The sequence below is a fragment of the Acomys minous genome (genome assembly GCF_964271855.1).
Source record: "Acomys minous genome assembly, chromosome: 1".
Lineage (NCBI taxonomy): Eukaryota > Metazoa > Chordata > Mammalia > Rodentia > Muridae > Acomys > Acomys minous.
This window is the reverse complement of record NC_140483.1, coordinates 12,725,001-12,737,004: the sequence shown is the minus strand read 5'-3', so window position 1 is coordinate 12,737,004 and position 12,004 is coordinate 12,725,001. Positions and strand designations below refer to the sequence as shown.

At 43.5% G+C, this 12,004-nt stretch overlaps 1 protein-coding gene across 1 annotated transcript in view; it reads left to right on the top strand.

The window, feature by feature from the left end:
• The first annotated feature begins 1,686 nt into the window (after window positions 1–1,686).
• TP53BP2 (tumor protein p53 binding protein 2) overlaps window positions 1,687–12,004 on the top strand; it is a 47,956-nt gene continuing 37,638 nt past the window's right edge. Inside the window, exon 1 of the mRNA XM_084783532.1 lies at window positions 1,687–1,950. Coding sequence (XP_084639658.1) covers window positions 1,924–1,950 — 27 coding nt within the window. The 5' untranslated portion in view covers window positions 1,687–1,923. The remainder of the gene's footprint in view (window positions 1,951–12,004) is intronic.

Sequence of the window (12,004 nt, the reverse complement as noted above, 5' to 3'; positions counted from 1 at the left end):
TTTAGGTATAATAGATGGGATGATGTCAATTTGGAGTTTGATGGTGATTTTGGTAAGGGATATGTTAAAATAAGAAAAAATTATTTTTTATTTGTTGTTCATTTATTTGGAGGCAGGGCATGTAGCCCAGGCTGGCCTTAGACTCCAATTCATCCTGCCTCAGGCTTTGCAGGACTGTGATGACAAGTACATAGCACTACTCCAAACGATGATTGTTCACTCTTGCTGCTATACTTCAAATTAAAACCAGGAGTTTATTCATATTAAACAAACTTCCTATTACTGAGCTATGCATGTCTCCAGATTCTTTTTTTCAGTTTGTATTTTGAGACCTATGCTGCTAAGCTGCCCAGGCAGGCCTTAAATCTGGGATCTTTTTGCTTCAACCCTCTGAGTACTTGGGAATATAAGTCTGTGCCACAGGCCATTGTTTTTTCTTTCCAAGACAAGGTTTCTCCGTGTAGCCTTGGCCATCCTGGACTTGCTTTGTAGACCAGGCTAGCCTCAAATTCACAGGGACGCGCCTGCCTCTGCCTCTCTGAGTGCTGAGATTACAAGTGTGCACCACCGTACCCCGCTCACATGCCAATTTTTAATTTAATTTAAAAAGTGTTTTTTGAGGTAAGGTCTTACTGGTCTTTCAGCTCAGGCTGGCCTTGAACTACAACAATCCACCTGCCTCAGCCTCATAAGTGCTGAGATTACAACTGTATGCTACCACATTCATCTGGCTCTATTCTTGAAACTACATAAATTCAGGTGCTTCATTTCGTTTTGTCTTGGGGAATTTTGTGTAATGATTTGGAATTCCAAGTGAGCTTGCATGGGCAACTTCACTTGAAATGAGCTTCTGGGGTCGCTTTCTGTAAGGTGGAAGAGGGCAGGCTCCTCACCTAGCTCTGCTGACCTGTCAAAAGTGAACCACTTCAATGTTCCCAGCCTGAGCTTCCAGCGCATTAAAAGATGATCCTCGTGTTGAGTGTTTGCAGGGTGTGGCGAGCCGATGAGCAGCACCTCAGAAAGCTGGTTTACAACATTTTCAAATCCTTTGACTGACTGGATTGTTCAAAGCATACACAAAACCTACCACGTCACTAATGCTGAAGCACTTTTTCTTCTCACATTATAGCAGGTAACAGGACTTGTGCACGAGGCCTTGGACATTTGCTTGAGGAGTGGAAGGAAGGACAAATCCAAGAGCGCCTTCTGTGAAGAACGTGCTTCTGCCCAGGCGGACTCCCTCGGCTCCATTTTGTGGGGAGAGTCAGGTGTGTGAGGTGTTGCCGCCCTGGCCTCTTGCGTCCGGCGCCTTACGGCAGGCTCACGGTTCCTGAGAGGAAGGGCTCAACTCTTGAGCAATTCGGAACTACCAAGGTGAGGGACACAGCCCTGGGCTCCTTCCCAGTGTTTTACGATTATTGTTCTCCTCAGGCGCCGCCTTCCCGCTCCTTGGCTCCGCCTGGAGGCGCGCTCCGGAGCAGCTACGCCGCCGGCCTGCACTTTCGTCCCCACGCGAAAAGGTTCCCACCCCCTCTGGCACCGCCCCCAGAATCTGCGCATGCGCCTTCGCTGCCCCGGTCCGCCGCTCCCCTCCCTTTCCTCAAGCCTCCGGGCGCGCCGTAGGCGGGGCCTTGTAGGGGGCGGGGCCAGCGCGCCTCGGTGGGGGCCCGGCCGAGATTAGTTGGTTTCGGTGAGGAGGAGGAAGGAGTCGGGACCGCCGAGACAAAGCCGCAGCCCGGTGACCGGCGCGGGAGTGGGCCCAGGGCTCCACGGCGTCCCGGTCGGCTGAGGGGGCTCGCGCGCCGCTCCCTCGCAACAGGTCGGCCACCGAGCGCGCGGCCTCGTCCTCGCTCCGCTTCCCCGGGCCCCGCGACCCCCCGGGCCACTTCTCCTCGGCCAGGCCGCGGCTGGACCCCCGGTTCCATGCGGTTCGGTTCCAAAATGATGCCGGTAAGCGGGTGGGCGAGCTGCGGCCGGGGCGAGGGTCCCGGAAGTGTGCGGGACCGGGGCGGCGACAGGGTCCGCCGAACCTGTCGAGCTCGGGGCATCGGGACACCGAGGCTTCGTCCCGCGCGGCCCCCTCCGAGGGTCGCGGTGCTGCCCCGCAGGTCAGTGCCGCAGCCGTGGCTGCTGCTCCAAACTTTGCTTCTCGGATTGAGACCCTGTGGGGGCTTGTTTTGAAGGTCAAGAGCCGAGGAACCGGGAGCCTTGCTCTGAGCCTTTTCTTTCTTTTTACTTGTTTAAGCTTTTTACTTAAGTGAAAAAACTTGCCTCCTCCTCTTTTTTTCTTTCTTTCTTTTCTTTTCTTTTTTTTTTTTAAACTTGAATTTCGATCTGATGTTGGCGATAGCAGCCAAGTCAGTCACCTTATCTCTTTGGGGAAACAGGTTTTAGTAAACGCAGCCTTAGAAGTTTTAGTTCGCAGGTAAACTTCTGTGCCCCACTCCCACCGCTTGTTCTGCAAGACCTATTAAGAAAGATGAGTGAATTCTTTAGACATCTGATTTGACCATCAGACCACAGGTGACCTGCAGGGTTGGATGGAGTTGTTTCTGAAAAGCCCGTTTTCCTTAGCGAGCGCAAGATCTGGCTGGTTGTGGTGGTTTCTGCAGTCGTGTGTTTATATATCCTCATGGCTGCTATAATTTCTCTCAGGCAAGATCAGTCTTGCAATCAATTTAAGTTTTTTTTTTAAATAATAATTTTTTACATGTTCTTTGAACAGTGCATATCCGTTTGTAAATTCTCCTCAATCCATAGTGTCACTTATTTAAGAAAACAGAACAAAAACTTAAAACCGCTTTTTTGCTTTTGTAAAAATCCGTGGAATAGAGTGATAAAATTTGTGTGTGTGTGTGTGCTCTATTTTGTTGTTTTTTGTACGTACAAGTGCAGGATATACTATTTTGTCTCCTTGCCCTCTTGTGTTGTGGAGGGTGTCCTAAATTTTCCTCCCTTGTACACACTCACAGTAATTTGATTATTCGAGTTTAGATGGCCTAGGGGTGGTTTGTATTGGTAAGAGTCGAGGAATTTGGAGTTGTTGGCTCGCTTACTGAGTTAGGTTTGTGATGTGACTATTCTGAAGTACATACCTTGATGATGGTAGTACGTTCTGTTAACCTTTTCATTTCTTGTGTTTTTACTTGACTGTTGTGTAAAGAAAGAGTTTTGCAGGTTTCTTATCAGCTTTCCCTGAACAGTAAAGGGAAAAAATAGGTATATTTTATTGCAGTCTGATTTCTTCCTGAAAGATCAGTTTACTATGAAGGCGTCGTTGGTATTTGTTTTCCATTCTGTTTTATGTAGGGATGTTTTCCTCTCAACTACGTAGCAAATCATCAGAATTCTTATAAAAAGTTATGACCCTTGTGACTAAAGTCACTTAGTAGTATGGATGTTTTGACTACTTTTCTGATGTCAGTAGAGTCTTAATAGAATAGGTGTAGTATGCACGGCGTACTAGCTTTGGATTTTTGCACAGTGTTAGTAATCCCAAATGTTTAAGAAGACTTTGTCTCTCAGCTTCATCAACTGTAACTGGGGGGTGATAGAATTCCAATTCTTGGAAGGTGAGGGTGACTGTTTGTGAAGGAAGGGGTTAATACAGTGTTGGCTGGGAAAAGGTGCTAGTAGATAAAATTCCTGAATTAGCAACAGTGATTAAACATGAGATTCCTAACTCTGTGACACATAAAAATGTATGCATTTTCCTTTAGCAGCCTTGTGGTCTTTTTACAAAAGGTTTACTTTATGTATATGAGTGTTTTCCTTGCATGCATGTCTGTGTACCATATGTGCGCCTAGTGCCCACGGAGGTCAGAAGAGGTCATCAGATCCCCTAGAACTGGAGTTAGGAATGGTTGTAAACTGCTGTGTGGGTGTTGGGAATTGAATCCAGGACCTCTGCAAGAATAACAAGTTCTCTTAATGGCTAAGCCATCTCTTCAGCACCCAAGCGTCATGTTGTAAGTGCTTTTATGCTTGGTTACTAGGGTACTTGAAAATAAAACTGTGTGTGTGGTACAACCCAAGACCTTGTATACATGCTAGTCAAGCTCTCGGTATATTTTAGTTCTTTGAGACAGGATCTTGCTATGCAGTACCTGGCTGGTATGGTACCTACTCTGTAGCCCAGGCTGCCCCTTTAGCTCATAGCAGTCCTCCTGCATCAGCATCTGGAGTGCTGGGATAGCAGGCATGGGTGACTATTCCTGCTTTAAAACCATTTTCTTAACTGTGGTTTTCATATTTAGCTTTTAATATGCTTGGGTTTTTATTCTAATATGAGTAAGGTTTTGTTCTATTTTGTTATTACTTTGGAAAACTAACCAGTTTATCAGGAAAAGCATCATGCTGATGAAAAGAGGTGCATTCAGAACATAGGCTAATTGCCTTGATGTGCTAAAGTATATATAATTTATTATTTTACAGCTCTAACCCTTTCAAATGTAGTTTTGTGGCATCAAGTGCATTCTTTGGTTTGCTTTGCATTATATTAAATATATAGGAATAAATGGTATTCGTGCATTTTCTTACCAAATAGCCGACTCAAGTAGTTTTTCTTTTTGTGGTACATGAAGTGATAATTGGTTACAAAGCCAGAAGTGAAGATGCATTTTAGCAGGCTAACTAAAAATAAGTAGAGAATCACAGTGGGGCTAATCATAGGGTACCGCTCTCAGTTTCAGATACCTGCCATGGCTAGCATCTCTTGTTCTGTGGCATTTCCACCCCTCAGTGAGGAGAAACTGATTTCATAGTTGACACCTGACCTTCATTTAAGAAGGGTTGTTTGTATTTGGAGAGATGGAGGTAATTATCCAAAACAAAAATTCTCACCCACTTGAAAATTATCCAAGATTTCTTTTATGTATTACTTTCATTTTGTGAAGTGTTACATTCAACAAGAATATGTTTTAATGAAAGAACATACATTTGCTGCTCTTTCCAGAAAACAGCATTGTAAAAAATTCTCTTCTATCTGCTATTAAAACAGTAAATTAAAAGCAAAAATCACCTATGAAAACACCACACCCCATGATCACCACTGCCCCATACAGAAGGCCAGAGAGTTGGATTTGCCTGTATTGGAGCATTTGACACACTGCTGTAGACGGTGAGGTCCTGTATTATCTGACAGTGTCTTGTACACAATGCCTATTGTGCGTGAGGAACTGAACTTGAAAAAAAAAAAGGATTTCATTTTAATTATGTTTAAATAGCTATATGTGCCCGCTGGTGACTGTTTTGCATGTGCAATCAAGCTGAATGTCATCATACTACAGATAATATTTTCCAGACACAGCAGTTTATTTTAAAAAGCTCAGTTCATCTGACCACGGTTTAGTTTTAGATTTGTGGCGTGTTTTCTGTCAGTGCTGCAGGGGCGTAATTACTTGAAGCTGTTTTGTGGTTCTGGAAAACAAAATGTGATTCTTTGAGCTTCTGGGATCTGGTACAGCTAATGGTTCTCTCAGTGACTCCTTTAGCACTTTGACACCTGGTCAGCGCCTTTTCTGTTTCTGCAGTTTTGCTTTTTGCAGAGCCTAACTTCTGCTTACATACTTTATTTTCAAAGGTCTAGTTTTATTTGCCAAAATTTTCCAAGCTGAAATTGTTTTAAAGTTACATATGTGGAGCATAGAGCCTGTGTGGCTGTCCTGAGCTCTGAAAGAATTCCTTCCAGTGGAATAGAAACCTAAGAAGGTAGCATATATTGGGTTTTATTCCAGAACAAAGTTTGGGTTAAGTTTTTAAAGATGAGTTCTGATCTTTAGAGAATTGTAATTCTCAAAGGCTGTTGAATCATCTGTTTTTTAAAATGTGCAAAAGATCTCACTTTTCATGTGCTTCAGTTTTGTGGCCTTGTGACTTCAATTATATTACGTGTGAAACACATTTAAAAGTTTCTCCGTTCTTTTTTTTCCTTTCAGAGAAGCTAAACTTGGTATAAAGAACTGTAAGCAAGTATGTGCTGCTCCATATTTTAAAAATTCAAGTGAATTAGCTTTTGTGGAAGAGGCCTAGGAAGGCCATCCTTACTATTGTACTATTGTAGCTGGCAGTCCCCTCTTCCTAGCAGACTCCAGGGACAATGAGGACTTTCTGTGCCAAAGCTCTTAAGGGATACTGTTGCTGTTGTCTCCTGGTGATCTCCTGCAGTGTGGCCCTCCTTTAAAGGCTTCTAAAAGCTGTCTTAACATGGAGGGAGCCCTTGCGAAGTCAGCTTCCTTCAGCTCAGACAGGATAACTGAGTAGCAGGGCATGCTGGTCAGATACATTGTCACGTGCTATAAACCTCTCCCTGGATTTCTCACTAACAAGGGTCTCTGAATGAGAGGCATGGGACGTAAGAGCTTAGGAATCCAGAGTGTTCTTTCAGCTCATGCCACTTAATCAAGCCAGACACTACTTAAACACTGGGCTTTGATAGTGTGCGGCACACATTTTTCTCTAATCAGAATTGAGAAGACGTAGGTGAAATGGCCACATTTGAAATGTATTTTTCTTTGGAGTGCTAAATAAGACTTTTAATATTCTACAGCGTATTGAATGTAGAAGTTTTGGTCATAGGTGCTCTTTAGGGAAGCAGGAAGCATTAAGGAGACAGCATTATTAAAACACTAAATACTGCTTAATCAGAGAAAAGCAAAGTCTTAGTTTTAGATTGTGGGTAAGAAACTTAGCAAGTATACATTTTGGTTGTTGTAGCTTTTTTCTATGTAAAATAATTTAGAGCTTGTTTTATTTAGATTATACTACCACCAAATTGTCAAAAATAAATGTCCAGTTGACTCGTCATCACTCCTGAACTTCTGAAACACATGTTGGTTGCTGTCTTAGAAAAATTTAGAGAGAGGGAGAGGAAGAGGGAGAGAGAGAGAGAGAGAGAGAGAGAGAGAGAGAGAGAGAGAGAGAGAGTGTGTGTGTGTGTGTGTGTGTGAGAAGGTATGTGCATTTGAGCGTAGGTGCCTGTGGAGGCCAGAGATATCAGATCCCTCGGAGCTAAGAAATTTAGGTAAAGTTCAAACATATCAACTAAAAGCCCTATAGAAAAGTAATATTATAGAAAACCACATTGAACAATTATAAAGTACCCAAATTTAAAAAGATGGCTACCAAAACAAAACAAAAGCCAGGCGTGGTGCTGCACGCCTTTAATCCCAGTACTCGGGAGGTGGAGGCAGGTGGATCACTGTGAGTTTGAGGTCAGCCTGGTCTACAAAGCGATTCCAGGACAGCCAAGGCTACACAGAGAGATCCTGTCTCAAAAACCAAAAAAAAAAAAAAAAAAAAAAACAAAAACAAAAACAAAAAAACCAGAAACAAACAAACAACAACAAAAAACCAAAAACAACAACAGAAACCCAAAAAAGATGGCTAAGGTGCTTCACTGATCTTCCACTGTGGTACAAACTGTTTGAAAACCTGGAGTTGGCAGTGGTAAGGAGGGGTGGGAACGGGAACCTGTCTCCCCTCGTAGGTCAGTCAGGCAGAAGGCTTCTCTACAGAGCCTCTTTGCCTAACACAGCCCAGTGACCCAGAGAGCTGTCTAGCTAATCTCCCTGTTGATCTTTCCATTTCATTCAACAGAGTTGGAAGCTCAGAGTTGGCTCAGTACTTTGTTCCTGGCTGGTCTACTGAAGTGAGATCTGAACTAGCTGTTTGCGCGTGCGCAGTCCGCTCAAGCTTGCAAGCCCATAGCATGGGTTGTGATATTTCTGTACCCTGCAGAGCAAACAGTTGCTGTGTTATTTTGGCTAATGGCTAGCGATAACTTGAGATATTGTTCTTCAGAGGCCAGGGAGAGGACTCAGTGGTAAAGGGCTCTTCCAGGGGACTGGAATTGGCTTCCCAGCGCTCAAATCAGATAGCTCAGAACAGCACCTGCCTGGGGACTTGATGCTCACTGCTGACCCCAACAGGCACCTGCACACTTGTGGCATATACTCTCTCTCATACACACATGTACATAAATAAAAATAAATCTTAAAAATTCTCTCCAGAATGTAACTAATTGTTGAAGTAGAAAAAGAAAACAGATATTTTCTATTTAAGTGCATACTAAGTGAGAAAATTGGCTAAGTTCTTACCAAGTTCCCACTGAAAGGCAGTTGGTTACCTGCCCCTAGGTAAAGGAAACATCTGTGACCTTTAAAAAGATTACCGTCTACTACTGTCAAGCGCTCCGCAGATCTGTCTCCTTCCCAGGGAGAAAGGGCTCGATAGTTGCCTTCTTTATGAGGGCTGTCTGATTAGTCTCCTGCAGTGGTGGGCACTTTTAAACAGGCTTTGAAGGAGATGGTGTTGAAAACAAAGGATGGAATAGAGGCACCGGGGAATACTGAAGACAGGAAAACTGAAATGGCTGGGCTTGTTCTGCACCATTTCTAGTTGGTTTGATGGTACAAAAGGACCTGAGGAAGTGTAGCTGGTGTGAGTTGGGGCATCTCTTCTTGCACACTCAGGACTGCTCATATGGAGAGCACAGTGAGGACTGATCTCAGTGGACTCAGAATTGGATCATGCCTCTTCATGTTTTTCTCATGATGGCTGTTTGGGGACAGTCCATGTTCAACGCATGTTAAGTGAATACACTCGGCATTTCAGGCTCCTTTCTGAGTGTCATGGATACAGAACAGGACAACTTGCAGGGATCCAGCTTGGCCTGTCAGGCATGCACAGCAAGCACTTATCTGTTGAGCTGTCTCGCTGGCCACCAACACTGTTATTTAACGATGTCTAGGATCTTTGGTGTTTTGGTTGTTGCCCTTTAGAGCCAGAACCACAGATGTTTATGCTCCTTCCTTTCTTTTATTTTCTTTCAGCCATTTGGTCAGGTGCACTTAGACCTTTTATCTCCAGTCTTTTTTTCTTGAGATGATGCAATGCTCACCTTGATTGTTATTTTTGCTCCAGTCTATACAAAATTGTGTGTTCCTTTTGTTATTTCTGAACAACTGTTTTTACCTCTCCAGGATTCTTCAAGACAGACCTCTAATACAGCACAATAAACTCCTCAGCCAGATACCAAGTTCCTTTGTTATCTCACTCAATGAAATTAATCCTTTTTGTGTCAAAGGTACATTCAATTTCAGAAGTTTTAGCTACCTACAGGAAGTGACCAAAAGATTCAAAACACCGATGTCGGCATGTGGAAGAGAGAGCATCTGGTCATCCTGCCTTCCGTCTGCGTGCTCCTGCGGAATCTAATGAGGGGGCTCACTTAGGGTGTTTGGTCTTTTCTCCTAACACAGTTGTGTCCTTTTGTGTCTTCCTGGACACAGCCAGCTCCACTCCATTGGACTTCGCCATCTCTCTGCGTGAAAGGCAAAATGAAATATTTAACAGTACGTTCATGTAATCACAGAGTAGCAGTGCCTACTTCAGGGGCGTTAGTCTCACCGCAACATTAATTGCACAGCATAGTTGCAGACAGGAAGACTTCATTAAGTACCTTTTATTTTTTATTTATTTGTGACTATGACAGCTGCTGACAGCAGAGTGACCTCAAGGGACATTGCTCTGGATGATGTGTTTGGACTTTGACAGAATCAGTTTAGGTACAGTTGACAAGTACGGTTTTAAATTTGTCTCCAGATAGACAGTGCTCATCCCTTCATTTGGGACACTGTCTAGCTTTGAAAAAGCTCACTTCGAAGTAATGCTATGTGCTTATAGGTAAATGTTTCTTGAGGCATGCATACTATCCTCATGTTTAGTCTCCTGTAAATTTTCATGAGTGCTAAATCTCTGACTCAGTGTCATTAGTTCACTCAGGCAGACACAGATTGCAATTGCTGTGTGCAAGAGCTCAGCAAGCTCAGGGAGTGCGATGTGGGGTGGGGGAGTGAGTGCTTGACTGGCAGAGAGCATTTACCTCTTCTGTAGTTGGGTGTTTGGGTAGGAGCAGCTGGAGGAGGTTGTATGTCTGAGTTAGTCTAAAATTGTAGGGATGGCTTCAACATGAGGGAATGTGCAGATAAGCTGCTCCAGGAGAGAAGCGAGGAAAGCGTGGATTTTAAGTTTCTTACATTGTGATTTGAGGCTATTTGGAGTAGATCATCTAATGTGAGTTTTAGGTCTTTCCCCCCTTCATATAGGGCTTTCCTATGTAAGCCAGAGTGGCCTGGAACTTGGGATGATCCTTGTGCCTCAGTGTCCTGGGTGCTGAGGTTATAGGTGTGAGCTACAGTACCCAGCTAAGCTTTAAGCACATAGAAACAAAGCAGAACAAACAAAACAACCTCCAAAATCTGAAATCCTGAATGTGGACGGGAGGACATGAGTAGTAAATTTCACATCTGACCTCATGTGAAGTGTAGCAGTTAAAAATGCAACCTTTATGGATGGTATGTGTATTAGATACATAAAAACATAAATTTTATGTTTATACTTGAATCTCTTTAATAAGATTTTCATGGATATTTGCAAATGCCCCAGAATACAGAAATAAAGTGAATTCTGGAACATTTGTAGTCCTAAGCCTCTTGGGTAAGGAATACTCAGTCTTTATTTCCTATAATTGATTTGCAATTACCTGAAATCAAATCACGCAAAACTGCTCTAATGACTTCCCCAGCAATAAAGCGTAAACTCCTTACTCCTTTAAAAAAAACATTTTATTTATTTTTATGTGTATGGGTGTTTTGCCTACATGTATCTCTGTGTACCATGCACGTGCAGTGCCCATAGAAGCCCAAAGCAAACTGGGACAGAGTTACAGTTATGAGCAACCGTGTGGGTGCTGGAAACTGAATTGGAGTGTTCTGGAAGAGCAGCCAGGTCTCTTAATCACTGAGCTATCTCTCCAGCCCAACACTCCTTATTCTTGATCTTCCATACTTCAGTGGTGTGTTAGTAATCATATGTGTTCCTTTTACTTGACCTGTGTCTGCACAACAGGCCCTCAGTACATGCTAATGAGCGCATGGTTCAAAGACATTAAAGGTAGCAGGGAGCTGGTGTTAGGAGGAAGACAGACCAGAAGTTTCTTTTGAGTGACTTTGATGAGAACCATGACAAAAGTAGACCAGGCTGGCCTCAAACTCAGAGATCCGCCAGAGTGCTGGGATTACAGGCATGTGCTACCACAGCTCTTAATCTGTTTATATAGGAATGGTTATGTTATAAGACAACAAAAACCAGTAGGTTTCTTGCTTATAAAACAGTATTTTTCATGTATAATCCCCTTTTGTTTTAATTAAAATAACCGCAACTTACTGTGTAACCCCCTTGTGTTGATTATTTTAGGAAATGATTATCTGGTATTGAATGAGTGCCAGCATATTTTATGTATGATTAACCTTCTCACAGAATATTCTTCAGCTGATACTTTGTGTGTTACTAGCTAATCCTAACTTCTTATAAGTGGCCCAAGAAATAGTTGCACCTGTGGGGAAAAAAAAGGCTGATAGAGTCTGGTAGACTTAGATTGAAAGTAAGGCAGGATAAAAGGCAGTATATTTAGTGAGCACAGAAGAGTTTTAATATGATTGAGTATTAATAGAAGATTGGTAGGTAGACTTCATGGCAATTTTCAACGTAACTTGACAGCCCAGAGCAGATTCTAGGTAGGAGAAAGAGCTCAACCAGGATGACAGGCTGTGGTGAGAAGCGACCTTTTGAGATGTATTACAGCTGGTGGGGTCCTCAGGGAGGCTGGGAAGGGGTTCAAAGAGAAGTGTACCTGGGGCTCCTGAAGGACGTTCCACGTCCACCGAGAGACCTATGTGATGAGTCCTAACTGGCTGGGGGCAGAGCATGCCTGCACAAGGAAGCCTGCAGACTTGTCTGGTGTTCTCCCTGCCGGCAGAGTGACCTCAGGAGCAGGAGGCTGGCTGGAATGGTCTGCTCGCCTTTTGAAACCCTCTCAAGTATTGCATAGCTGTGGTCAGGCTGAAAGTCCCCATTAGAGTTTCAGATATTGAAAGAAGCTTTGATTCGTGGTGTGTGTGTGTGTGTGTGTGTGTGTGTGTATGCACGCACGTGGGTGTGTGTA